The sequence below is a fragment of the Pseudophryne corroboree genome, chromosome 4 (assembly GCF_028390025.1).
Source record: "Pseudophryne corroboree isolate aPseCor3 chromosome 4, aPseCor3.hap2, whole genome shotgun sequence".
Taxonomy (NCBI): Eukaryota; Metazoa; Chordata; class Amphibia; order Anura; family Myobatrachidae; genus Pseudophryne; species Pseudophryne corroboree.
The window spans coordinates 539,829,335-539,856,225 of NC_086447.1; the positions used below are offsets into that span (position 1 = coordinate 539,829,335).

The 26,891-nt window shown below is 45.0% G+C and overlaps 1 protein-coding gene across 8 annotated transcripts in view; it reads right to left on the reverse strand.

Annotated features, from left to right (window-relative positions):
- LAMA2 (laminin subunit alpha 2) overlaps nucleotides 1-26,891 on the reverse strand; it is a 1,276,598-nt gene that overhangs the window by 47,036 nt on the left and 1,202,671 nt on the right. For all 8 annotated transcript variants that reach the window (XM_063917336.1, XM_063917337.1, XM_063917331.1 and 5 more), the window contains one exon: nucleotides 15,194-15,339. In XM_063917336.1, coding sequence (XP_063773406.1) covers nucleotides 15,194-15,339 — 146 coding nt within the window. The remainder of the gene's footprint in view (nucleotides 1-15,193; nucleotides 15,340-26,891) is intronic.

Consider the following 26,891-nt stretch of genomic DNA (forward strand, 5'->3'; position numbering starts at 1 on the left):
ATATTCTTTTTATGTCTATGGGGGGAGGTGCATTTAGAATGTCTATGGGGTGGCGGTGGGGGGTGCATTTTTTTTACTGTTCGCACTGGGAGCCAAATTGCCTAGAAACAGCCCTTCAGTAACCCATATACAACCCTATCCATGGTCTCCAGAATTGGACATAGTATTCACAGTAATTAACTTTTATGGTACAGGGCCATCTACACAAGCTTTTGGTTGTGGAGCACAGATATTGTATACTTATAAGTTATTGGCCTAGGAGGTGTTCTTGTAATTACTGTGCTTTTGTCAGAATCTACAATTAACACAATTGTGGATATCAATGAGATGCATGTGCTTTATTTGATCAGAGCTATCTAGGTATCAAAAGATGATTAATGTTCTAAAGGACAATTATTATTATTATTATTATTATTATTATTATTATTTTTATTATTATCCCTTATTTATAAATATTAATTTATATATTAATTGGTGTGTTCACTTTCTGGTGAAAAATAAACACTGAGTACCACAGTTTAGATATTGTTTATAAGAGGTAGGCAGACAGACAGACAGACAGATATCTGGAACATTTAGAACATAATTTTTTGAAGGTTTAGCATGCTTAGAAAAGTAACTAACTTTTCTGGCATTAATATAATTGATGCAACAGTATTGGACTACCCATAGCAGAATGCATCAAAGATACAATTCATACAGACTTTCCATTCTACATTTCAGACAAGTGAATCATAAAATAGGAGATACTGGAAAATAAACAAATCAAAATAAGATTTATTTCTGCAAACTAGCATACTGTACAAATAAATAAATCACTAAGAACTACAAATAGTACAGTGCATACCAAAACCTGTTTGAGAGAATAAATGACAGAAAACACCAAACGCAAGGCATTATGATGCTAATATATCAGATGAAGTCATGTGTTGTTGTTTTTTTAAAGAAAAGTTATGGGACTGAGCTTAGACTAAAAACACACTGTATTATATATAGTGCTGATGAAAAGGCTTCTATAATACAGCACTGAAACGTTGGTCGCCCCAGCCTGCCTGTCTTTTACTCTGAGTACCACCTTAACAACGTGATGTGATATAGCGAGGAGGACACCAGCTCCTATTTCTGTTTAATGTATTTGATTGGACTAATATATTATATATATTTATTTACACGGTTCCGTGACGGATGGCACCGGGGCATATCCTAATAAGGAGGCAGTGAGTGCCGGTAACTACAAGAAATTATATATATATATATATATATATATATATATACACTGCTCAAAAAAATAAAGGGAACACTAAAATAACACATCCTAGATCTGAATGAATGAAAAATGAAATATTCTTATTAAATACTTTGTTCTTTACATAGTTGAATGTGCTGACAACAAAATCACACAAAAGTTATCAATGGAAATCAAATGTATTAACCCATGGGGGTCTGGATTTGGAGTCACCCTCAATATTAAAGTGGAAAAACACACTACAGGCTGATACAACTTTGATGTAATATCCTTAAAACAAGTCAAAATGAGGCTCAGTAGTGTGTGTGGCCTCCACGTGCCTGTATGACCTCCCTAAAACCCACACAAGTGGCTCAGGTAGTGCAGCTCATCCAGGATGGCACATCAATGCGAGCTGTGGCAAGAAGGTTTGCTGTGTCTGTCAGCGTAGTGTCCAGAGCTTGGAGGCGCTACCAGGAGACAGGCCAGTACATCAGGAGATGTGGAGGAGGCCGTAGGAGGGCATCAACCCAGCAGCAGTTCCGCTACCTCTGCCTTTGTGCAAGGAGGAACAGGAGGAACACTGCCAGAGCCCTGCAAAGTGACCTCCAGCAAGCCACAAATGTGCATGTGTCTACTCAAATGATCAGAAACAGACACTATGAGGGTGATATGAGGGCCCGACGTCCACAGGTGGGTGTTGTGCTTACAGCCCAACACCGTGCAGGACATTTGGCATTTGCCAGAGATCACCAAGATTGGCAAATTCGCCACTGGCGCCCTGTTCTCTTCACAGATGAAAGCAGGTTCTCACTGAGCACATGTGACAGACGTGACAGTCTGGAGATGCCAAGGAGAACGTTCTGCTGCCTGCAACATCCTTCAGCATGACTGGTTTGGCAGTGGGTCAGTAATAGTGTGGGGTGGCATTTCTTTGGGGGGCCGCACAGCCCTCCATGTGCTCGCCAGAGGTTGCCTGACTGCCATTAGGTACCGAGATGAGATCCTCAGACCCCTTTTGAGACCATATGCTGGTGCGGTTGGCCCTGGGTTCCTCCTCATGCAAGACAATGCTAGACCTCATGTGGCTGGAGTGTGTCAGCGGTTCCTGCAAGATGAAGGCATTGATGCTATGGACTGGCCCGCCTGTTCCCCAGACCTGAATCCAATTGAGCACATCTGGGACATCATGTCTTGCTTCATCCACCAAAGCCACATTGCACCACAGACTGTCCAGGAGTTGGTGGATGCTTTAGTCCAGGTCTGGGAGGAGATCCCTCAGGAGATCATCCGCCACCTCATCAGGAGCATGCCCAGGCATTGTAGGGAGGTCATACAGGCACGTGGAGGCCACACACACTACTGAGCCTCATTTTGACTTGTTTTAAGGACATTACATCAAAGTTGGATCAGCCTGTAGTGTGTTTTTCCACTTTAATATTGAGGGTGACTCCAAATCCAGACCTCCATGGGTTAATACATTTGATTTCCACTGATAATTTTTGTGTGATTTTGTTGTCAGCACATTCAACTATGTAAAGAACAAAGTATTTAATAAGAATATTTCATTCATTCAGATCTAGGATGTGTTATTTTAGTGTTCCCTTTATTTTTTTGAGCAGTGTATATACATATATATATATATATATATATATATATCAAATACCACAGACTCATCACAAAATCTCCTGAGCCATAAGGACTACGCACCCTGACATTTGGACAGTAGCTTGCTTTTTTGATGTAAGCACCCACTAAGAAGGAATTTTTCAAAATACCACCCACAAATGGGTTAAAAGGGGTGAGATGATAACTGAGAAATCCCCCCTCATAGAGGAGAGTTAAGACAGTCACTGGCAAAGAAGTGCAGCGTTATGGTTCAGGAGATTTTGTGATGAGTCAGTGGTATTTGCCTTTTATATATATAGATTTCAGATACAGGTTGAGTATCCCATATCCAAATATTCCGAAATACGGAATTTTCCGAAATACGGACTTTTTTGAGTGAGACTGAGATAGTGAAACCTTTGTTTTTTGATGGCTCAATGTACACAAACTTTGTTTAATACACAAAGTTATTAAAAATATTGTATTAAATGACCTTCAGCCTGTGTGTATAAGGTGTATATGAAACATAAATGAGTTGTGTGAATGTAGATACACTTTGTTCAATGCACAAAGTTACAAAAAATATTGGCTAAAATTACCTTCCGGCTGTGTGTATAAATTGTATATGAGACATAAATGTATACTGTGCTTAGATTTAGGTCCCATCACCATGATATCTCATTATGGTATGCAATTATTCCAAAATATGGAAAAATCCGATATCCAAAATACCTCTGGTCCCAAGCATTTTGGATAAGGGATACTCAACCTGTATAAGTACTTAATCAACCTACTTCCAGTCAGGAGAGGATAGTGTCTCAATTATCAGAGTTTAAACTGTCACTTGGACTAAACATTATCGAACCTCTCAGAGAGCAATAGGAGGAAAGGAGAGATAGATATTTTGACTCTTAAATGCATTAAAGGAAAGCTTGATAGTCAGCAACTGCTTATCTGCTGTGTAAAGGGTACCGACAGCTCTACCAGTGACCTTAAGTGTTGTGCAAAAATCTTTACTTTTTTACCTCAAAGGAGGAGCCCTAAGTAGAACGAGAAGCTAAGCAAGGAGACCTAGTGCCCTTTGGAATAGAGTCAGCCTATCCCTGTCAACCTTACTTTTTTAATATACAGCGGGCGAAGCTTGACCTGTTGTCCCAGCATTTACAGCACTGAGCAGGGCAGCATTAGAGGCGGGATATATCTATATATATATGTTAAAAATAAAAGTAATCAGCGCCTATTAATGCCCAGAAAATGGAAGTGGGAACATAAAGTGCGGTTTGGTGATTTAGTGATGTTTAGAAAATGGGACAAGCACTTATCTCCAATGTGAATCTTCAGTCCTCAGACCGGTATAATCACAGTAATATGAAAAAAAAGAAAAGAAACAACAGATAGTGTGTACCGTTTGGCCTATATGCACTTATAACATTTTTCTACTGGGTGGGTGTTAAATGGAAATCACTATTTCAGATGACTTAAAAGCAGGTAAGCAATGTAACAAGGCAATGAGGAAGGCTAGTCAGATGCTTGGCTGCATTGGGAGAGGAATCAGCAGCAGAAAGAAAGAAGTAATAATGCCACTGTACAGGTCATTGGTACGGCCTCATCTAGAATACTGTATTCAGTTCTGGAGGCCATATCTTCAAAAGGATATTAATACATTAGAAACTGTACAAAGGAGGGCAACTAAAATGGTGCATGGCCTACATCACAAAACATACCCAGAAAGACTAAGAAATCTCAATATGTATAGTTTGGAGCAGAGAAGGGAAAGGGGGGACATGATAGAAACTTTCAAATATATGAAGGGTTTTAACAAAGTCCAGGAGGGAAACATTCTCCAAATGAAGAGAAGCAATAGGACACGAGGACATGCACTGAGACTGGAGGGGGGGAGGTTCAGGGGAAATTTGCGGAAAAATTATTTCACAGAAAGGGTAGTGGACAAGTGGAATAGCCTCCCATCAGAGGTGGTAGAGGCTAAGACAGTAGAGCAATTTAAACATGCATGGGATAGACATAAGGATATCCTTACAAAGAAATAAGGATCAAATAAGGTTAGTGATAAAAAAATAATATAAAATAAAAAATAAAAAATAAAAAAAATAAGGGGCAGACTAGATGGGCCAAGTGGTTCTTATCTGCCGACAAATTCTATGTTTCTATGTTTCTATCCCAAAATATCACACTCCACAGTGTTATAGTAGAAAGATATTTTTCACATTTAATTAGTACATAAAATATATCCAGGGTTAAGATGAGCAGGTATCACACGTACAAGAAACAAATGATTTAAAAGCTTATCTGTCCATCAAAAGAGGGTCCAGGGTAACTCCCTGGACCCTCTTTTGATGGACAGATAAGCTTTTAAATCATTTGTTTCTTGTGTGATATTTTGGGATGATTTCCATTTAACACCCACCCAGTAGAAAAATGTTATAAGTTATTACTGTGATTATACCGGTCTGAGGACTGAAGATTCACATTGGAGATAAGTGCTTGTCCCATTTTCTAAACATCACTAAATCACCAAACCGCACTTTATGTTCCCACTTCCATTTTCTGGGCATTAATAGGCGCTGATTACTTTTATTTTTAACATATTTTAATTGTCACAACTAGCTATCAGCAGCCACTCATGATTGTGAGGAATGCATTTGAAAATGTGTGTTTGTATTAAATTATTATTTTAAAATATTTTTAAAATATACAATTACAGAATACATTGGCCAACCTGAGCGCACTCTTATACATTTGATTTTATATATATATATATATATATATATATATAAAAAAAATATATATATATATATATATATATATATATATATATTGAAAGTGATAATATGTATGGATGTTCTTCATAGGCTCCTACATGGCTTGATTGATCTGGACCAAACTTGGTATATACAGGGTGATTCTAAAGTCACAATATACCCTTTTGTTTCAAAAACTGTGCAGGACTTGGAAAAACGGAATACTCCAGTAAGGTATGGGTGAGGTGGGCTATCTTTTAGGATATGTACTGAACATGGGCACCATCTTTAAATTGGCCATCTTGAATCTAAGTCAGTTTTTTCAAATGGAAAGGGGGTCATGTAACACGTCGAACAACATCAGAATTTGCTGGAGAGTTTATTGATGCAAACAGATTTGAAATAGCAGTTATGGTTCAAAAGTTACAACTTTTTTTTTTGCAGGTAACTGAAGATGGCTTTGACAAAAGAGGAGAGAAGGTCATTTTGATGTCTGGAAAACAAAGTTTCCATGTCATAGCTGCAGATCTTAACAACCGGCACCCAGAAAGACCTCCAATTTCACATAACACTGTCAGGTGCCTAATTTCCAAATTCAGAGAAACTGGGACTGTGGCTGACAAGTCACGGAGTGGTCATCCAAAAAGTGCTACTGACGAGACAACCTCAACAATGTTTTTGGTATCCTTTGTGAAGAACCCACAATACAGCACAATGCCCACACATTAAATGACTGTCCTTTATGGAGAACAGTTCAGCCTGTAATTCCAACAAAAAAAGTGTTGTAACTTTTGAACCATAACTGCTATTTCAAATCTGTTTTCTGCAATACACTTTTCAGCAAATTCTGATGTTGTTTGACAAGTTACACGAACTGACTTAGATTCAAGATGGCGCCCATGATTGGTACACACCCTTCATTATCCAACATAAAATACTGGCAGGATTTAAACTGAAAAATATTCACCCCTTTTGGGGCTAGGACCACATCTTACATATAAAATTAATTGGTCTGTTTGTCTGTCCGGTTATGCATTTGGACACCATTACCCCGAGGTGGTCCAATTGGATACTGGCCAGCTTTTAGGGAGGTTAGGGTCATGGTCAGACCTCACAGCAGAATGCGCTGGGCAGAACTTTACCCAAAGGAGCCTGTTCTGGGCCTTCCACTGGATGGATTTGAAAGAAAACTTCACAGAGTGGTAACAATGGATCCTAGAAAACATACTAGGGGGTTCAGTCCCAGTTGGACCTCTCGTTGATATAAGCTGGCCAGAACTTTGTCCCCAGGCAGCTTGTCAAAGTTCTGCTACTGGATAGCATTAGAAGAAACTTCACAGAGTGGTAACACTGGATCCCAGTAGACATACTAAGGGGTTGTGGTTGGTCGGATCTCACGGCAGGATGCGCAGAGCAGAATTTTGCCCCAGGGAGCCAGTTCTGGGCCTTCCACTGGATGTATTTGGAAGATAACTTCACAATGTGGTAACAATGGATCCCAAAAGACATACTAGGGGGTTAGGGTCTAAGTTGGACCTCCCGTTTGTTTACAATGGCCGGAAATTTGACCCAGGGAGCCTGCTGCAGAATGGATGTGGCTGAAAACTTCACCTGAGTGTTAACATTGGATCTCAGTAGACATACTAGGGCGTTGGGGTCCCAGTCGGAAATCCCATTGGTGTATGCTGGGCAAAAATTTAACACAGGGAGCCTGTTCAGGGCCTTCCACTGGATGGAGTTTTAGGATAACTTTACAGAGTAATAACATTGGATCCCAAAAGACATACTAGGGGGTTGAGATCCCAGTTGGACCTCCTGTTGGTGTATGCTGGGCAGAACTTTGACACTGGGAGCTTGTTCTGGGCATGCCAGTTGATGGATTTTGAGAAAAACTTCACAGAGTGGTAACATTGGATCCAAGAAGACATACTAGGGGGCTGAAGTCCCAATCTGACCTCCCCTTCGTGTACGCTGGGCAGAACATTGACACAATGAGCCTGTTCTGGGCCTTCCACTGGATGGATTTGGATGAAAACTTTTATGAACTGTAATAACTGACAGAAAGCACCATAATTCAATTACCTGAAATTACTGACTGAAATAGCCATAAATCAATGAACTAAAATAACTGGAAGAAATGGAGGTGGGAAGAGAAAAACTGTGTACTCAAAAGCACTGGAATAGCAACTTTGATAACAGAAGGAAAACTTTAAACCCATCTTGTAATGGAATAGTGATTACAGAACTCAACAGAAAGAAAAGCTGAGGATCATGACTACTGGCGACACTCCAAAAACAAAATTTACACTGGGCAGCATCCTTGTGGGTGTGTTGGAAGAGCTACTAAACTACTCATTATTTTATTGACAGTCAATTTAAACCCGGGCAATGTCGGAAATATATTTTTACATTACATAACATTACTAGATACTGGATGCGGTCATGTGACAAAAGTTGGAATTGAAGTTGAACCTTCTTCTTTCTACATCTCTGTATTTTATTTTATATGTATTATCTGATATTTATTATTATGCTTAAAAAAATGTATATATATTTTTCAGATATTATGTATATTTGTCATGTTTACATCGTATAAAAGCTTGTGTGTGCCCGATTAAGGGGGATATCCTATTACCCCCGATAAGCCATCATGAGCGGTGGTTTATCGGGCATTACCTGATGCTGCACTGGGTGTCGGCTGCTGACAGCTCATGTTCACATGGGTGCTCCCCTGTCATGTGAGCGCTGCCAGGGGCGGGGGAGAGGGGGGGGGGGGTTGCGGTCACGTACATTTATATATATATATATATATATATATATATATGCTGTATTTATTTGCATATAGACAGGCCCTCTGATTCAGTAGCCCATATATGTGGCATACTGTTAATTCAGAAGCGCTCAGAATTGGTCCCTGATTCAGATTATCCATAATCTAATGCACTGTTAAGCCCGAACCAGTCTGCCTGCTATCCACTCGAGCATCAAGTAGCCATTTGTGATCACAGGCCTTGCCTTCAGACCTCTTTTCTCTGACGTCCTAGTGGATGCTGGGGACTCCGAAAGGACCATGGGGAATAGCGGCTCCGCAGGAGACTGGGCACAAAAGTAAAAGCTTTAAGACTACCTGGTGTGCACTGGCTCCTCCCCCTATGACCCTCCTCCAAGCCTCAGTTAGATTTTTGTGCCCGAACGAGAAGGGTGCAGACTAGGTGGCTCTCCTGAGCTGCTTGGAAAAAAGTTTAGTTTTAGGTTTTTTATTTTCAGTGAGACCTGCTGGCAACAGGCTCACTGCATCGAGGGACTAAGGGGAGAAGAAGCGAACTCACCTGCGTGCAGAGTGGATTGGGCTTCTTAGGCTACTGGACATTAGCTCCAGAGGGACGATCACAGGCCCAGCCATGGATGGGTCCCAGAGCCGCGCCTCCGTCCCCCTTACAGAGCCAGAAGAGCAGAAGAGGTCCGGAAAAATCGGCGGCAGAAGACGTCCTGTCTTCAATAAGGTAGCGCACAGCACCGCAGCTGTGCGCCATTGCTCTCAGCACACTTCACACTCCGGTCACTGAGGGTGCAGGGCGCTGGGTGGGGGCGCCCTGAGACGCAATATAAACACCTTAGGGGGCAAAAAATGCATCACATATAGCTCCTGGGCTATATGGATGCATTTAACTCATGCCTGTTTTTCCATAAAAAAGCGGGAGAACGGCCGCCGAGAAGGGGGCGGAGCCTATCTCCTCAGCACACTGGCGCCATTTTTCCTCACAGCTCCGTTGGAGGGAAGCTCCCTGACTCTCCCCTGCAGTCCTGCACTACAGAAACAGGGTAAAACAAGAGAGGGGGGGCACTAAATTGGCAGATAAATCTATACAGCAGCTATATAAGGGAAAAACACTTATATAAGGTTATCCCTGTATATATATAGCGCTCTGGTGTGTGCTGGCAAACTCTCCCTCTGTCTCCCCAAAGGGCTAGTGGGGTCCTGTCCTCTATCAGAGCATTCCCTGTGTGTGTGCTGTGTGTCGGTACGTTGTGTCGACATGTATGAGGAGGAAAATGGTATGGAGGCGGAGCAATTGCCTGTATTAGTGATGTCACCCCCTAGGGAGTCGACACCTGACTGGATGGTCTTATGGAAGGAATTACGTGATAGTGTCAGCACTTTACAAAAGACTGTTGACGACATGAGACAGCCGGCAAATCAGTTAATACCTGTACAGGCGTCTCAAACACCGTCAGGGGCTCTAAAGCGCCCGTTACCTCAGGTGGTCGACACAGACCCAGACACGGACACTGACTCCAGTGTCGACGGTGAGGAAACAAACGTATTTTCCAGTAGGGCCACACGTTACATGATCACGGCAATGAAGGAGGTTTTGAACATTTCTGATACTACAAGTACCACAAAAAAGGGTATTATGTGGGGTGTGAAAAAACTACCCGTAGTTTTTCCTGAATCAGATGAATTAAATGAGGTGTGTGATGAAGCGTGGGTTTCCCCCGATAAAAAACTGCTAATTTCTAAAAAATTATTGGCATTATACCCTTTCCCGCCAGAGGTTAGGGCGCGTTGGGAAACACCCCCTAGGGTGGATAAGGCGCTCACACGCTTATCTAAACAAGTGGCGTTACCGTCTCCTGATACGGCCGCCCTCAAGGAACCAGCTGATAGGAAGCTGGAAAATATCCTAAAAAGTATATACACACATACTGGTATTATACTGCGACCAGCAATCGCCTCAGCCTGGATGTGCAGTGCTGGGGTGGCTTGGTCGGATTCCCTGACTGAAAATATTGATACCCTGGACAGGGACAATATATTATTGACTATAGAGCATTTAAAGGATGCATTTCTATATATGAGAGATGCACAGAGGGATATTTGCACTCTGGCATCAAGAGTAAGTGCGCTGTCCATTTCTGCCAGAAGAGGGTTATGGACGCGACAGTGGTCAGGTGATGCGGATTCCAAACGGCATATGGAAGTATTGCCGTATAAAGGGGAGGAGTTATTTGGGGTCGGTCTATCGGACCTGGTGGCCACGGCAACGGCTGGGAAATCCACCTTTTTACCCCAGGTCACCTCTCAGCAGAAAAAGACACCGTCTTTTCAGGCTCAGTCCTTTCGTCCCCATAAGGGCAAGCGGGCAAAAGGCCACTCGTATCTGCCCCGGGGCAGAGGAAGGGGAAAAAGACTGCAGCAGACAGCCTCTTCCCAGGAACAGAAGCCCTCCCCCGCTTCTGCCAAGTCCTCAGCATGACGCTGGGGCCTTACAAGCGGACTCAGGCACGGTGGGGGCCCGTCTCAAGAATTTCAGCGCGCAGTGGGCTCACTCGCAAGTGGACCCCTGGATCCTGCAGGTAGTATCTCAGGGGTACAAATTGGAATTTGAGACGTCTCCCCCTCGCCGGTTCCTGAAGTCTGCTTTACCAACGTCTCCCCCCGACAGGGAGGCGGTATTGGAAGCCATTCACAAGCTGTATTCCCAGCAGGTGATAATCAAGGTACCCCTCCTACAACAGGGAAAGGGGTATTATTCCACGCTGTTTGTGGTACCGAAGCCGGACGGCTCGGTGAGACCTATTTTAAATCTGAAATCCTTGAACACTTACATACAAAGGTTCAAATTCAAGATGGAATCACCCAGAGCAGTGATAGCGAACCTGGAAGAAGGGGACTATATGGTGTCTCTGGACATCAAGGATGCTTACTTCCATGTCCCAATTTGCCCTTCTCACCAAGGGTACCTCAGGTTTGTGGTACAGAACTGTCACTATCAGTTTCAGACGCTGCCGTTTGGATTGTCCACGGCACCCCGGGTCTTTACCAAGGTAATGGCCGAAATGATGATTCTTCTTCGAAGAAAAGGCGTCTTAATTATCCCTTACTTGGACGATCTCCTGATAAGGGCAAGGTCCAGAGAACAGTTAGAGGTCGGAGTAGCACTATCTCAAGTAGTACTACGACAGCACGGATGGATTCTAAATATTCCAAAATCGCAGCTGATTCCGACGACACGTCTGCTGTTCCTAGGGATGATTCTGGACACAGTACAGAAAAAGGTGTTTCTCCCGGAGGAGAAAGCCAGGGAGTTATCCGACCTAGTCAGGAACCTCCTAAAACCAGGCCAAGTGTCAGTGCATCAATGCACAAGGGTCCTGGGAAAAATGGTGGCTTCTTTCGAAGCGATTCCATTAGGCAGATTCCACACAAGAACTTTTCAGTGGGATCTGCTGGACAAATGGTCCGGATCGCATCTTCAAATGCATCAGCGGATAACCCTGTCTCCAAGGACAAGGGTGTCTCTCCTGTGGTGGTTGCAGAGTGCTCATCTTCTAGAGGGCCGCAGATTCGGCATTCAGGACTGGGTCCTGGTGACCACGGATGCCAGCCTGAGAGGCTGGGGAGCAGTCACACAGGGAAGAAATTTCCAGGGCTTGTGGTCAAGCATGGAAACGTCACTTCACATAAATATCCTGGAACTAAGGGCCATTTACAATGCCCTAAGTCAGGCAAGGCCTCTGCTTCAGGGTCAGCCGGTGCTGATCCAGTCGGACAACATCACGGCAGTCGCCCACGTAAACAGACAGGGCGGCACAAGAAGCAGGAGGGCAATGACGGAAGTTGCAAGGATTCTTCGCTGGGCGGAAAATCATGTGATAGCACTGTCAGCAGTGTTCATTCCGGGAGTGGACAACTGGGAAGCAGACTTCCTCAGCAGACACGATCTCCACCCGGGGGAGTGGGGACTTCACCCAGAAGTCTTCCACATGATTGTGAACCGTTGGGAAAAACCAAAGGTGGACATGATGGCGTCCCGCCTCAACAAAAAACTGGACAGATATTGCGCCAGGTCAAGGGACCCTCAGGCAATAGCTGTGGACGCTCTGGTAACACCGTGGGTGTACCAGTCAGTGTATGTGTTCCCTCCTCTGCCTCTCATACCCAAGGTACTGAGAATCATAAGAAGGAGAGGAGTAAGGACTATACTCGTGGCTCCGGATTGGCCAAGAAGGACTTGGTACCCGGAACTTCAAGAGATGCTCACGGAAGACCCGTGGCCTCTACCTCTAAGAAAGGACCTGCTCCAGCAGGGACCATGTCTGTTCCAAGACTTACCGCGGCTGCGTTTGACGGCATGGCGGTTGAACGCCGGATCCTGAAGGAAAAAGGCATTCCGGATGAAGTCATCCCTACCCTGATCAAAGCCAGGAAGGATGTAACTGTGCAACATTATCACCGTATTTGGCGTAAATATGTTGCGTGGTGTGAGGCCAGGAAGGCCCCTACAGAGGAATTTCAACTGGGTCGTTTCCTGCATTTCCTGCAAACAGGACTGTCTATGGGCCTAAAATTAGGGTCCATTAAGGTTCAAATTTCGGCCCTGTCAATATTCTTCCAAAAAGAACTAGCTTCAGTTCCTGAAGTCCAGACGTTTGTCAAGGGGGTACTGCATATACAGCCTCCTTTTGTGCCTCCAGTGGCACCTTGGGATCTCAATGTAGTTTTGGGGTTCCTAAAATCACATTGGTTTGAACCACTCACCACTGTGGACTTAAAATATCTCACATGGAAAGTGGTAATGCTGTTAGCCCTGGCCTCAGCCAGGCGTGTCTCAGAATTGGCGGCTTTATCCTATAAAAGCCCTTACCTAATTTTTCATACGGACAGGGCAGAATTGAGGACTCGTCCTCAATTTCTCCCTAAGGTGGTTTCAGCTTTTCACTTAAACCAGCTTATTGTGGTGCCTGCGGCTACTAGGGACTTGGAGGATTCCAAGTTGCTGGACGTAGTCAGGGCCCTGAAAATATATGTTTCCAGGACGGCTGGAGTCAGAAAATCTGACTCGCTGTTTATCCTGTATGCACCCAACAAGCTGGGTGCTCCTGCTTCTAAGCAGACTATTGCTCGTTGGATTTGTAGTACAATTCAGCTTGCACATTCTGTGGCAGGCCTGCCACAGCCAAAATCTGTAAAAGCCCATTCCACACGGAAAGTGGGCTCATCTTGGGCGGCTGCCCGAGGGGTCTCGGCTTTACAACTTTGCCGAGCAGCTACTTGGTCAGGGGCAAACACGTTTGCTAAATTCTACAAATTTGATACCCTTGCTGAGGAGGACCTGGAGTTCTCTCATTCGGTGCTACAGAGTCATCCGCACTCTCCCGCCCGTTTGGGAGCTTTGGTATAATCCCCATGGTCCTTTCGGAGTCCCCAGCATCCACTAGGACGTCAGAGAAAATAAGAATTTACTTACCGATAATTCTATTTCTCATAGTCCGTAGTGGATGCTGGGCGCCCATCCCAAGTGCGGATTGTCTGCAATACTTGTACATAGTTATTGTTACAAAAAATCGGGTTATTATTGTTGTGAGCCATCTTTTCAGAGGCTCCTCTGTTATCATGCTGTTAACTGGGTTCAGATCACAAGTTGTACGGTGTGATTGGTGTGGCTGGTATGAGTCTTACCCGGGATTCAAAATCCTTCCTTATTGTGTACGCTCGTCCGGGCACAGTATCCTAACTGAGGCTTGGAGGAGGGTCATAGGGGGAGGAGCCAGTGCACACCAGGTAGTCTTAAAGCTTTTACTTTTGTGCCCAGTCTCCTGCGGAGCCGCTATTCCCCATGGTCCTTTCGGAGTCCCCAGCATCCACTACGGACTATGAGAAATAGAATTATCGGTAAGTAAATTCTTATTTTTTTGCCTACTGATCTTCTGTGTACATTTTATCAACTGCCACCCTTAAGCAATCTACTAGTGCAGCCGTTTTGCACTTAGGGGCCTATTTATCAAAAGCCTTTTTTTTAAAATAAAAATGATGCAGTTTCTGCATAATTTTTAGACTTGTTGCTATGTACTAATAGACTAATTCAGGAGATTTCACAGAAATCTGCTGCAATATGCTAATTGGTGCTGCAGATTGCAGCCACCACTATTTCCAATGGGGACTATGATCTGTATGTTACAAACTAGAAAATGTTTGGCTCGGGCAGTTCACACCATCTTACTACATATATACCATCAAAGTAAAAAATATATATCTTTTTGATTACAAATATGGGCAATCAATAATTAAGCTTTGAAGACTTAGGGGGGGGGGGGGGGGTATGCAATTTGCTCCGGTAATTTTGGAGCTGTTGATTTTACCCCCCTGCCTATTCAGTTGAGGCCAATTTTCACCCGTTTTTTAGGGAAATTTTCATCAATGCCTTTTAACCTTTTTTCTTAGTGAAAAGGCATTGATGAAAAATGCCTCAAAATCTGCGAAAAACGGCCCATGTTTTCGCCAGCGCAGGTGAGAAAATGTGTATTCGCCGATCCACATGTTTTTCTCTCTTGTTGAATTTTTCGCCTAGGCGAAAAGACGGCCACACTATTGAGTAGGGCGAATCCCCATTCACCCTAAATATAGCAAATAGGCAAAAAAAAAAAACTGACCTAATTGCATACCTCCCATATAATAATTGTAATTAAAAAGTAATCAGTCTATTTTTATTAGGGTGCATGCATTAAGAAATGCAGGTCAAGATGTGCTTTTAACATACTGTAGCTCAGTGATTCTAGCGTTGGCAGTAGTCTTAATGGACATTTTTCGTGTACTTACTTTCTTGATCTTTCTATTCGGATAGAATGTTCTTTGCCATCATGGAATTCTCCTTTCTCAGGTCTAATGGTTATGCGATGTAACTCTTTAGGCCCTGGGATAGAAACTTCCAGTCTTCCTTTTCTTAAAAAGACTGCATAAAAAACCTGAAAATAAAAAATGGTTATAATAATGTTTTACTTGTTTGTTTAATGATGGTAGCAACAATAATTTAGGACCTTATCCAAGCCTGTTGATCTAAAGAAGGTGTTTTATTAAACAGCACATCTTACTAGCTGAATCTTATATCACAGCAACATTACATTAACAACAACAACAACAACACCTACTGTACATTATATTGGAAATACTGTAAGTTACTTGTTAGTTGTGGTATTGGCATACTACAGTATGAAATGCATGAGGAAATCTCGACCAGACAATGACTTCATACAGTCATACTAGAACATGCATTAAGGACACAACATTTTTGATTGCAAGAAATCAGGTCATCTGTATGCCAACTGTCTAATGTGCAAAGCTAGAATTAATCAGCTATAGGAGGCAAACAATCCATAGAGAATAAAAGAGCTGCAAAAGTTAGTGAGAACCCTTAAAATATTGATGCTGTATAATGTATTGAATTCAGGGGTGTAGTATGGTATGCAGGCGGCCGGGATCCCGGCGGCCAGCATACCGGCGCCGGGATCGCGACCACCGGCATACTGACAGCGCAAATGAGCCCCTTGCTGTGCTTACACGCGCCATGCTATTTATTCTCCCTCCAGGGGGGTTGTGGACCCCCAAGAGGGAGAATAGTTGTCGGTATGCCGGGTGTCGGGATTCCGGTGCTGGTATACTGGGCGCCGGGATCCCAACAGCCGGCATACTGAATACCACCCGAATTCAGGGTCACAAATCATATTAGACATACAGTATAAGAACTTCTTTCCCCACCCTGAACAATTTAAAGGTGCATACACACCAGGCGATATAGTAAACGATATCAATAATTTTTACCCTTCTGAGCTATTTAATTTACTATATTGCCCAGTGTGTATGCTGCTGACGACAGCCGATGCACGGCCCCGTAGGTCGTTATTGACCCTCTGTGTCGGCTGTGCATGCACCTCAATTTGGACTCATCATCCAAAACTGCATGCACAGCCCGTCCGCGGCATAACATCACTGTGCGATATCGCACAGTGTGTATGTCCATGTCGGGCGTCATGGGCCAGTCGGGGGACACATTAGGCGATGTCGCTCATGGAGCACATTGCCTAGTGTGTACCCACCTTAAGATGTAATGAGTTAGCATAGCCAATAGACAGTATATGATCTCAGGAGAAAAAATAAGTTGGTCTTTGTTGAGTATCAACAGATTTGTAAAAGTGTAGTGATCCATCTTATGTTATACTGTATCTCAGCAAAAAACAAACAGTACAGTATCTTGTTTCCGCTGTAAGACTTATTTTCCCTGAATATCTTTACTGGTGTAATAGATTTGGGTGATTGCCATTAAGTTTCAGAGGAGAAAAACATTCGCTCTCAGGGGTCAATTTACTAAAATTAATTTTGAGGTCTATTTAAAAGCCAACAGGTATCGACTATTTTCGACGTCGGTTTGCAGTTTAAAAAACTGCACTTACTATGCACCAATTTTGCCATCATTTCAAAAGCAGATATTCAAACCCATTTGTTTTCAAACCACTATACTGCAGCAGAACAACGTCAAACCTGCCAACAATCTGCTGCAGAGGTGAATCCCTGCACAGATCACTATGATCTGTGCAGGCCTTGTTAGTGAAAACTGTAAATAAGAGGTTACAATTTATTTTAAAAAATGCGTAGAGTACCCCCCTCCCCCACTAATTCCATAATTAACCCCTGACCTGAAGCCTAGGCTGGTATTGGGAAATACTGGAAAATACAGCATGGGGTTCCCTCTTTTTTCCAATAACCACCACCAGTCTGACCCAGCCAAGGGGGACGATACTATAGCATAATGGCAACTAGCTCCAAACTGGTAAGCCCAGGGACACAAAAAAATGGGGTCTCCCCTTCCAAAGGACAACCAGCCCAGGGCTCTTCCCTGCACCTCTGGTGGTGGAAGAAATTGTTATTAAATAATAAATAATATTGTTTTTCACTGGTGGTCTACAGGTCCCAGCAAGCCTGCCCTAGCATGATGGCACTTGTCAAACTATAAGTGTCACCATGCCCGGACATTAAGGGCCCACTGGCTCCTGTAGTCCAACTGAAAATAATCATTATGGTAGACTTACCGTTGATAACGCTATTTCTCCTAAGTCCACAGGATAACACTGGGATATGAGGTAGCAACAGCTGATTGGCACCAAACGATCAAAGCTTTCGGACTCCTAGAATGCAATGGGCCCGTCCCTATATCCCCACCTCCTGGCTCAGGCAATTCAGTTGTTTTCCAAAGCTCAAGGCAGGATCATCATAGAGAGCCCTAATCAGGTGAGAAGAATGCACATGTACACCCTTCCATACAAGAATGAAAAGGTTAGTGAGTGAAAGGATCCTCAAATCAGGTGCATCAGGGTGGGATCCCTGTGGATCCTGTGAATTTAGGAGAAATAGCGTTATCAACGGTAAGTCTACCATAACGTTTATTTTTCCTGCAGGGTCCACAGCAGGGACGTGCAGTCAGGGGAGGCAGGGGAGGCAGTGCCTCCCTTGCCATTAATAAGCCATTAATGATTAAAATAATATAAAGAAGATACTTATGACACATATTCTGTGTCATAAGTAATCTCTTTATATTATACTATGCATTTTAACATTTTTAATCACCTTGGGAGGCACTATTAGCAGTGCCTTCCGTTAACAACTGGAAAGGTTGAGAGAAAGGGGGGCGGGGCCAAGTACTGGGCTGTGAAAGCCCATTAAAAAACTGCAGGGGAAGCGGCACATATGCCAGTGCCTCTTTGACAGGGGAAACCCGCCCCTGTCAGCGAGGCAGATGTGATTGGACAGTGGATCCAGTACTTGATCCGCTGGTCCAATCACCCATAGGCATTGAGCTGCAGCTGCGGCGGGACCCCGCGCTACAGTGGAGCCGCCGGTAGCGTCCAGAGGAGAGGACCTTTATCTTCGTGGAGAGGACCTTTCTGGAGCCGCCACTACAGGACCACGGCGGGGGGCAGCAACAGCGGCGGGACCCGGCGCTACAGTAGAGCCGCAACTACAGGAGCGCGGCATGTGGGCAGCGGCTGCTGTGACGGGACCCGTTGTTGGAGCTGCCTACAGCAGTGGCAGCTCCAGAGATAACGGGAGCACCAGAGCTGGGGACAGCGCGGAGGCGCCGGGCAGCGCTGGTACTTGACCACCCAGGCGAGGGGGGGGGGGGGGGGCAGTTGTGCGGTGGGGTGGGAAGTGTCTGGCCAGCTCACCCCCAGATCACTTGGACTGCAGCTCACCCCCAGATGATCTGGGGGTGAGGTGCAGTCCAAGTGCTCTGGGGGTGAGCTGCAGTCCAAGTGATCTGGGCAAGATCACTTAGACTGCAGCTAATCCCCAGATCCCTTTAGTGATGAGCACCGGAAATTTTTCGGGTTTTGTGTTTTGGTTTTGGGTTCGGTTCCGCGGCCGTGTTTTGGGTTCGAACGCGTTTTGGCAAAACCTCACAGAATTTTTTTTGTCGGATTCGGGTGTGTTTTGGATTCGGTTTTTTTTAAAAAAAAAAACCCTAAAAAACAGCTTAAATCATAGAATTTGGGGGTCATTTTGATCCCAAAGTATTATTAACCTCAATAACCATTATTTCCACTCATTTTCAGTCTATTCTGAACACCTCACACCTCACAATAATATTTTTAGTCCTAAAATTTGCACCGAGGTCGCTGGATGACTAAGCTCAGCGACCCAAGTGGCTGACACAAACACCTGGCCCATCTAGGAGTGGCACTGCAGTGTCACGCAGGATAGCCCTTCCAAAAAACACTCCCCAAACAGCACATGACGCAAAGAAAAAAAGAGGCGCAATGAGGTAGCTGTGTGAGTAAGATAAGCGACCCAAGTGGCCGACACAAGCACCTGGCCCATCTAGGAGTGGCACTGCAGTGTCACGCAGGATGGCCCTTCCAAAAAACACTCCCCAAACAGCACATGACGCAAATAAAAAAAGAGGCGCAATGAGGTAGCTGTGTGAGTAAGATAAGCGACCCAAGTGGCCGACACAAACACCTGGCCCATCTAGGAGTGGCACTGCAGTGTCACGCAGGATGGCCCTTCCAAAAAACACTCCCCAAACAGCACATGACGCAAAGAAGAAAAAAAAGAGGCGCAATGAGGTAGCTGTGTGAGTAAGATTAGCGACCCAAGTGGCCGACACAAACACCTGGCCCATCTAGGAGTGGCACTGCAGTGTCACACAGGATGGCCCTTCCAAAAAACACTCCCCAAACAGCACATGACGCAAAGAAGAAAAATAAGAGGCGCAATGAGGTAGCTGTGTGACTAAGATAAGCGACCCAAGTGGCCGACACAAACACCTGGCCCATCTAGGAGTGGCACTGCAGTGTCACGCAGGATGGCCCTTCAAAAAACTAGTCCCCAAACAGTACATGACGCAAAGAAGAAAAAAAAGAAGCGCAATGAGGTAGCTGTGTGACTAAACTAAGCGACCCTAGTGGCCGACACAAACACCTGGCCCATCTAGGAGTGGCACTGCAGTGTCACGCAGGATGGCCCTTCCAAAAAACACTCCCCAAACAGCACATGACGCAAAGAAGAAAAAAAAGAGGCGCAATGAGGTAGCTGTGTGAGTAAGATTAGCGACCCAAGTGGCCGACACAAACACCTGGCCCATCTAGGAGTGGCACTGCAGTGTCACACAGGATGGCCCTTCCAAAAAACACTCCCCAAACAGCACATGACGCAAAGAAGAAAAATAAGAGGCGAAATGAGGTAGCTGTGTGACTAAGATAAGCGACCCAAGTGGCCGACACAAACACCTGGCCCATCTAGGAGTGGCACTGCAGTGTCACGCAGGATGGCCCTTCAAAAAACTAGTCCCCAAACAGTACATGACGCAAAGAAGAAAAAAAAGAAGCGCAATGAGGTAGCTGTGTGACTAAACTAAGCGACCCTAGTGGCCGACACAAACACCTGGCCCATCTAGGAGTGGCACTGCAGTGTCACGCAGGATGGCCCTTCCAAAAAACACCCCCCAAACAGCACATGACGCAAAGAAAAATGAAAGAAAAAAGAGGTGCAAGATGGAATTGTCCTTGGGCCCTCCCACCCACCCTTATGTTGTATAAACAGGACATGCACACTTTAACCAACCCATCATTTCAGTGACAGGGTCTGCCACACGACTGTGACTGAAATGACGAGTTGGTTTGGACCCCACCAAAAAAGAAGCAATTAATCTCTCCTTGCACAAACTGGCTCTACAGAGGCAAGATGTCCACCTCATCATCATCCTCCGATATATCACCGTGTACATCCCCCTCCTCACAGATTATCAATTCGTCCCCACTGGAATCCACCATCTCAGCTCCCTGTGTACTTTGTGGAGGCAATTGCTGCTGGTGAATGTCTCCACGGAGGAATTGATTATAATTCATTTTAATGAACATCATCTTCTCCACATTTTCTGGATGTAACCTCGTACGCCGATTGCTGACAAGGTGAGCGGCGGCACTAAACACTCTTTCGGAGTACACACTTGTGGGAGGGCAACTTAGGTAGAATAAAGCCAGTTTGTGCAAGGGCCTCCAAATTGCCTCTTTTTCCTGCCAGTATAAGTACGGACTGTCTGACGTGCCTACTTGGATGCGGTCACTCATATAATCCTCCACCATTCTTTCAATGGGGAGAGAATCATATGCAGTGACAGTAGACAACATGTCCGTAATCGTTGTCAGGTCCTTCAGTCCGGACCAGATGTCAGCATCAGCAGTCGCTCCAGACTGCCCTGCATCACCGCCAGCGGGTGGGCTCGGAATTCTGAGCCTTTTCCTCGCACCCCCAGTTGCGGGAGAATGTGAAGGAGGAGATGTTGACAGGTCGCGTTCCGCTTGACTTGACAATTTTGTCACCAGCAGTTCTTTGAACCCCAGCAGACTTGTGTCTGCCGGAAAGAGAGATCCAAGGTAGGTTTTAAATCTAGGATCGAGCACGGTGGCCAAAATGTAGTGCTCTGATTTCAACAGATTGACCACCCGTGAATCCTTGTTAAGCAAATTAAGGGCTCCATCCACAAGTCCCACATGCCTAGCGGAATCGCTCTGTGTTAGCTCCTCCTTCAATGTCTCCAGCTTCTTCTGCAAAAGCCTGATGAGGGGAATGACCTGACTCAGGCTGGCAGTGTCTGAACTGACTTCACGTGTGGCAAGTTCAAAAGGTTGCAGAACCTTGCACAACTTTGAAATCATTCTCCAGTGCGCTTGAGACAGGTGCATTCCACCTCCTATATCGTGCTCAGTTGTATAGGCTTGAATGGCCTTTTGCTGCTCCTCCAACCTCTGAAGCATATAGAGGGTTGAATTCCACCTCGTTACCACTTCTTGCTTCAGATGATGGCAGGGCAGGTTCAGGCGTTTTTGGTGGTGCTCCAGTCTTCTGTACGTGGTGCCTGTACGCCAAAAGTGTCCCGCAATTCTTCTGGCCACCGACAGCATCTCTTGCACGCCCCTCTCGTTTTTTAAATAATTCTGCACCACCAAATTCAAGGTATGTGCAAAACATGGGACGTGCTGGAATTTGCCCAGATTTAATGCACACACAATATTGCTGGCGTTGTCCGATGCCACAAATCCACAGGAGAGTCCAATTGGGGTAAGCCATTCTGCGATGATCTTCCTCAGTTGCCGTAAGAGGTTTTTAGCTGTGTGCGTATTCTGGAAAGCGGTGATACAAAGCGTAGCCTGCCTAGGAAAGAGTTGGCGTTTGCGAGATGCTGCTACTGGTGCCGACGCTGCTGTTCTTGCGGCGGGAGTCCATACATCTACCCAGTGGGCTGTCACAGTCATATAGTCATGAGCCTGCCCTGCTCCACTTGTCCACATGTCCGTGGTTAAGTGGACATTGGGTACAACTGCATTTTTTAGGACACTGGTGAGTCTTTTTCTGAGGTCTGTGTACATTTTCGGTATCGCCTGCCTAGAGAAATGGAACCTAGATGGTATTTGGTACCGGGGACACAGTACCTCCAACAAGTCTCTAGTTGGCTCTGCAGTAGTGATGGATACCGGAACCACGTTTCTCACCGCCCAGGATGCCAAGGCCTCAGTTATCCGCTTTGCAGCAGGATGACTGCTGTGATATTTCATCTTCCTCGCAAAGGACTGTTGGACAGTCAATTGCTTGGTGGAAGTAGTAAAAGTGGTCTTACGAGTACGACTTCCCCTCTGGGATGACCATCGACTCCCAGCAGCAACAACAGCAGCGCCAGCAGCAGTAGGCGTTACACGCAAGGATGCATCGGAGGAATCCCAGGCAGGAGAGGACTCGTCAGAATTGCCAGTGACATGGCCTGCAGGACTATTGGCATTCCTGGGGAAGGAGGAAATTGACACTGAGGGAGTTGGTGGGGTGGTTTGCGTGAGCTTGGTTACAAGAGGAAGGGATTTACTGGTCAGTGGACTGCTTCTGCTGTCGCCCAAAGTTTTTGAACTTGTCACTGACTTATGATGAATGCGCTGCAGGTGACGTATAAGGGAGGATGTTCCGAGGTGGTTAACATCCTTACCCCTACTTATTACAGCTTGACAAAGGCAACACACGGCTTGACAAATGTTGTCCGCATTTCTGTTGAAATACTTCCACACCGAAGAGCTGATTTTTTTGGTATTTTCACCAGGCATGTCAATGGCCCTATTCCTCCCACGGACAACAGGTGTCTCCCCGGGTGCCTGACTTAAACAAACCACCTCACCATCAGAATCCTCCTGGTCAATTTCCTCCCCAGCGCCAGCAACACCCATATCCTCCTCATCCTGGTGTACTTCAACACTGACATCTTCAATCTGACTATCAGGAACTGGACTGCGGGTGCTCCTTCCAGCACTTGCAGGGGGCGTGCAAATGGTGGAAGGCGCATGCTCTTCACGTCCAGTGTTGGGAAGGTCAGGCATCGCAAACGACACAATTGGACTCTCCTTGTGGATTTGTGATTTCGAAGAACGCACAGTTCTTTGCTGTGCTTTTGCCAGCTTGAGTCTTTTCATTTTTCTAGCGAGAGGCTGAGTGCTTCCATCCTCATGTGAAGCTGATCCACTAGCCATGAACATAGGCCAGGGCCTCAGCCGTTCCTTGCCACTCCGTGTGGTAAATGGCATATTGGCAAGTTTACGCTTCTCCGGCGACAATTTTATTTTAGATTTTGGAGTCCTTTTTTTACTGATATTTGGTGTTTTGGATTTTACATGCTCTGTACTATGACATTGGGCATCGGCCTTGGCAGACGACGTTGCTGGCATTTCATCGTCTCAGCCATGACTAGTGGCAGCAGCTTCAGCACGAGGTGGAAGTCGATCTTGATCTTTCCCTATTTTTGGAACCTCAACATTTTTGTTCTCCATATTTTAATAGGCACAACTAAAAGGCACCTCAGGTAAACAATGGAGATGGATGGATACTAGTATACTTATGGATGGACGAGCGACTGCCGACACAGAGGTAGCTACAGCCGTGGACTACCGTACTGCGTCTGCTGCTAATATAGACTGGATGATAATGATATAAAAAATATATATATATCACTACTGCAGCCGGACAGGTATATATTATATAATGACGGACCTGCTGGACACTGTCAGCACTGCAGACTCCTAAAGTAAGCTACTAGTATCAAGAAGATAGAAAAAAAAAAAACACCACAGGTAGGTGGTATACAATTATGGATGGACGAGCGACTGCCGACACAGAGGTAGCTACAGCCGTGGACTACCGTACTGCGTCTGCTGCTAATATAGACTGGATGATAATGATGTAAAAAATATATATATATCACTACTGCAGCCGGACAGGTATATATTATATAATGACGGACCTGCTGGACACTGTCAGCACTGCAGACTCCTAAAGTAAGCTACTAGTATCAAGAAGATAGAAAAAAAAAAACACAACAGGTAGGTGGTATACAATTATGGATGGACGAGCGACTGCCGACACAGAGGTAGCTACAGCCGTGGACTACCGTACTGCGTCTGCTGCTAATATAGACTGGATGATAATGATATAAAAAATATATATATATATCACTACTGCAGCCGGACAGGTATATATTATATAATGACGGACCTGCTGGACACTGTCAGCAGCACTGCAGACTCCTAAAGTAAGCTACTAGTAGTATCAAGAAGATAGAAAAAAAAACACACCACAGGTAGGTGGTATACAATTATGGATGGACGAGCGACTGCCGACACAGAGGTAGCTACAGCCGTGGACTACCGTACTGCGTCTGCTGCTAATATAGACTGGATGATAATGATATAAAAAATATATATATATCACTACTGCAGCCGGACAGGTATATATTATATAATGATGGACCTGCTGGACACTGTCAGCAGCACTGCAGACTCCTAAAGTAAGCTACTAGTAGTATCAAGAAGATAGAAAAAAAAAAACACCACAGGTAGGTGGTATACAATTATGGATGGACGAGCGACTGCCGACACAGAGGTAGCTACAGCCGTGGACTACCGTACTGCGTCTGCTGCTAATATAGACTGGATGATAATGATATAAAAAATATATATATATATATCACTACTGCAGCCGGACAGGTATATATTATAATGACGGACCTGCTGGACACTGTCAGCACTGCAGACTCCTAAAGTAAGCTACTAGTATCAAGAAGATAGAAAAAAAAAAAAACACCACAGGTAGGTGGTATACAATTATGGATGGACGAGCGACTGCCTACACAGAGGTAGCTACAGCCGTGGACTACCGTACTGCGTCTGCTGCTAATATAGACTGGATGATAATGATATAAAAAATATATATATATATCACTACTGCAGCCGGACAGGTATATATTATATAATTAATGACGGACCTGCTGGACACTGTCAGCAGAATGCGTTTATAGAATAAAAACACCACACGACGAGTGTTTAACTTTTTCAGGCAGACAATCACAATATACTGGTGGTCAGACAGTGGTCACTGGTCAGTCACACTGGCAGTGGCACTCTGGCAGCAAAAGTGTGCACTGTTAAATAATATGTACTCCTGCTACTGCTCCCCAGTCTCCCCCACAATTAAGCTGTGTGAGCACTGAGCACTCAGCACTCAGCACAGTCAGATATACATAGATGATGCAGCACACTGAGGCTGAGCACAGATATGGTATACTGTTACTGTGTCACTGTGTATCTTTTTTTTCAGGCAGAGAATGGATTATATTAAATAATAATATAATAAAACTGCACTGGTGGTCACTGGTCAGTCACTAGTAAACTCTGCACTCTCTGAGTACTCCTAAGCTCCAGTAAATCAAGTGTCTCACTCTCACTCTCTCTCTTCTAATCTAAATGGAGAGGACGCCAGCCACGTCCTCTCCCTATGAATCTCAATGCACGTGTGAAAATGGCGGCGACGCGCGGCTCCTTATATAGAATCCGAGTCTCGCGATAGAATCCGAGCCTCGCGAGAATCCGACAGCGGGATGATGACGTTCGGGCGCGCTCGGGTTAGCAGAGCAAGGCGGGAAGATCCGAGTCTGCCTCTGATCCGTGTAAAAAGGCTGAAGTTCGGGGGGGTTCGGATTCCAAGGAACCGAACCCGCTCATCACTAGATCCCTTGGACTGCAGGGACAGGGAAAAATAAATGTAAAAAAATTATATATTTCTATCACAGCTGCCCCCGCCCACTGCTGACCAGCGCTCACTGCCGCACTCTGCACCGCCACTGAAAGCTGACCACTGCAGACAACTGGCGGTGGTCAGAGGGACATCAACGCCGCAGCAACGAAAGACAGCTTAGTACCGCCGCATCCCCCGTAGACCATGGGCTCATCTGCCACCGACAACCACAGTCCCTTCCGCACCTCCACTGCACATACCAGGTAATGTTCCCCTGCTTCCCTATGTCCCTGCTCTCACTCTCTCAGTCCCTGCTGTCATTTTCTCAGTCCCTGCTGTCACTTTCTCAGTCCCTGCTGTCACTCTCTCCCTGTCCCTGAATTGTGGGTCATACCGTGTGCTATAATGTGAATTTCGGCTCATACCGTGTGCTTTAATGTGAATTTCAGCTCATACCGTGTGCTGTAATGTGAATTTTGGCTCATACTGTGTGCTGTAATGTGAATTTCGGCTCATTCAGTGTGCTACAATGTGAATATCGGTTCATACCGTGTGGTAAAATATGAATTTCGGATCATACGGTGTGCTGTAATGTGAATTTCGGCTCATACAGTTTGCTGTAATCTGAATTTCGGCTAATACAGTGTGCTGTAATGTGAATTTTGGCTCATACCATGTGCTGTAATGTGAATTTCAGCTCATACTGTGTGCTGTAATGTGAATTTTGGCTCATACCGTGGGCTATAATGGGAATATCGGCTCATACCGTGTGGTAAAATATGAATTTCGGGTCATACGGTGTGCTGTAATGTGAATTTCGGCTCATACAGTTTGCTATAATCTGAATTTCGGCTCATACAGTGTCCTGTAATGTGAATTTCGGCTTATACCGTGTGCTGTAATGTGAATTTCGGCTCATACC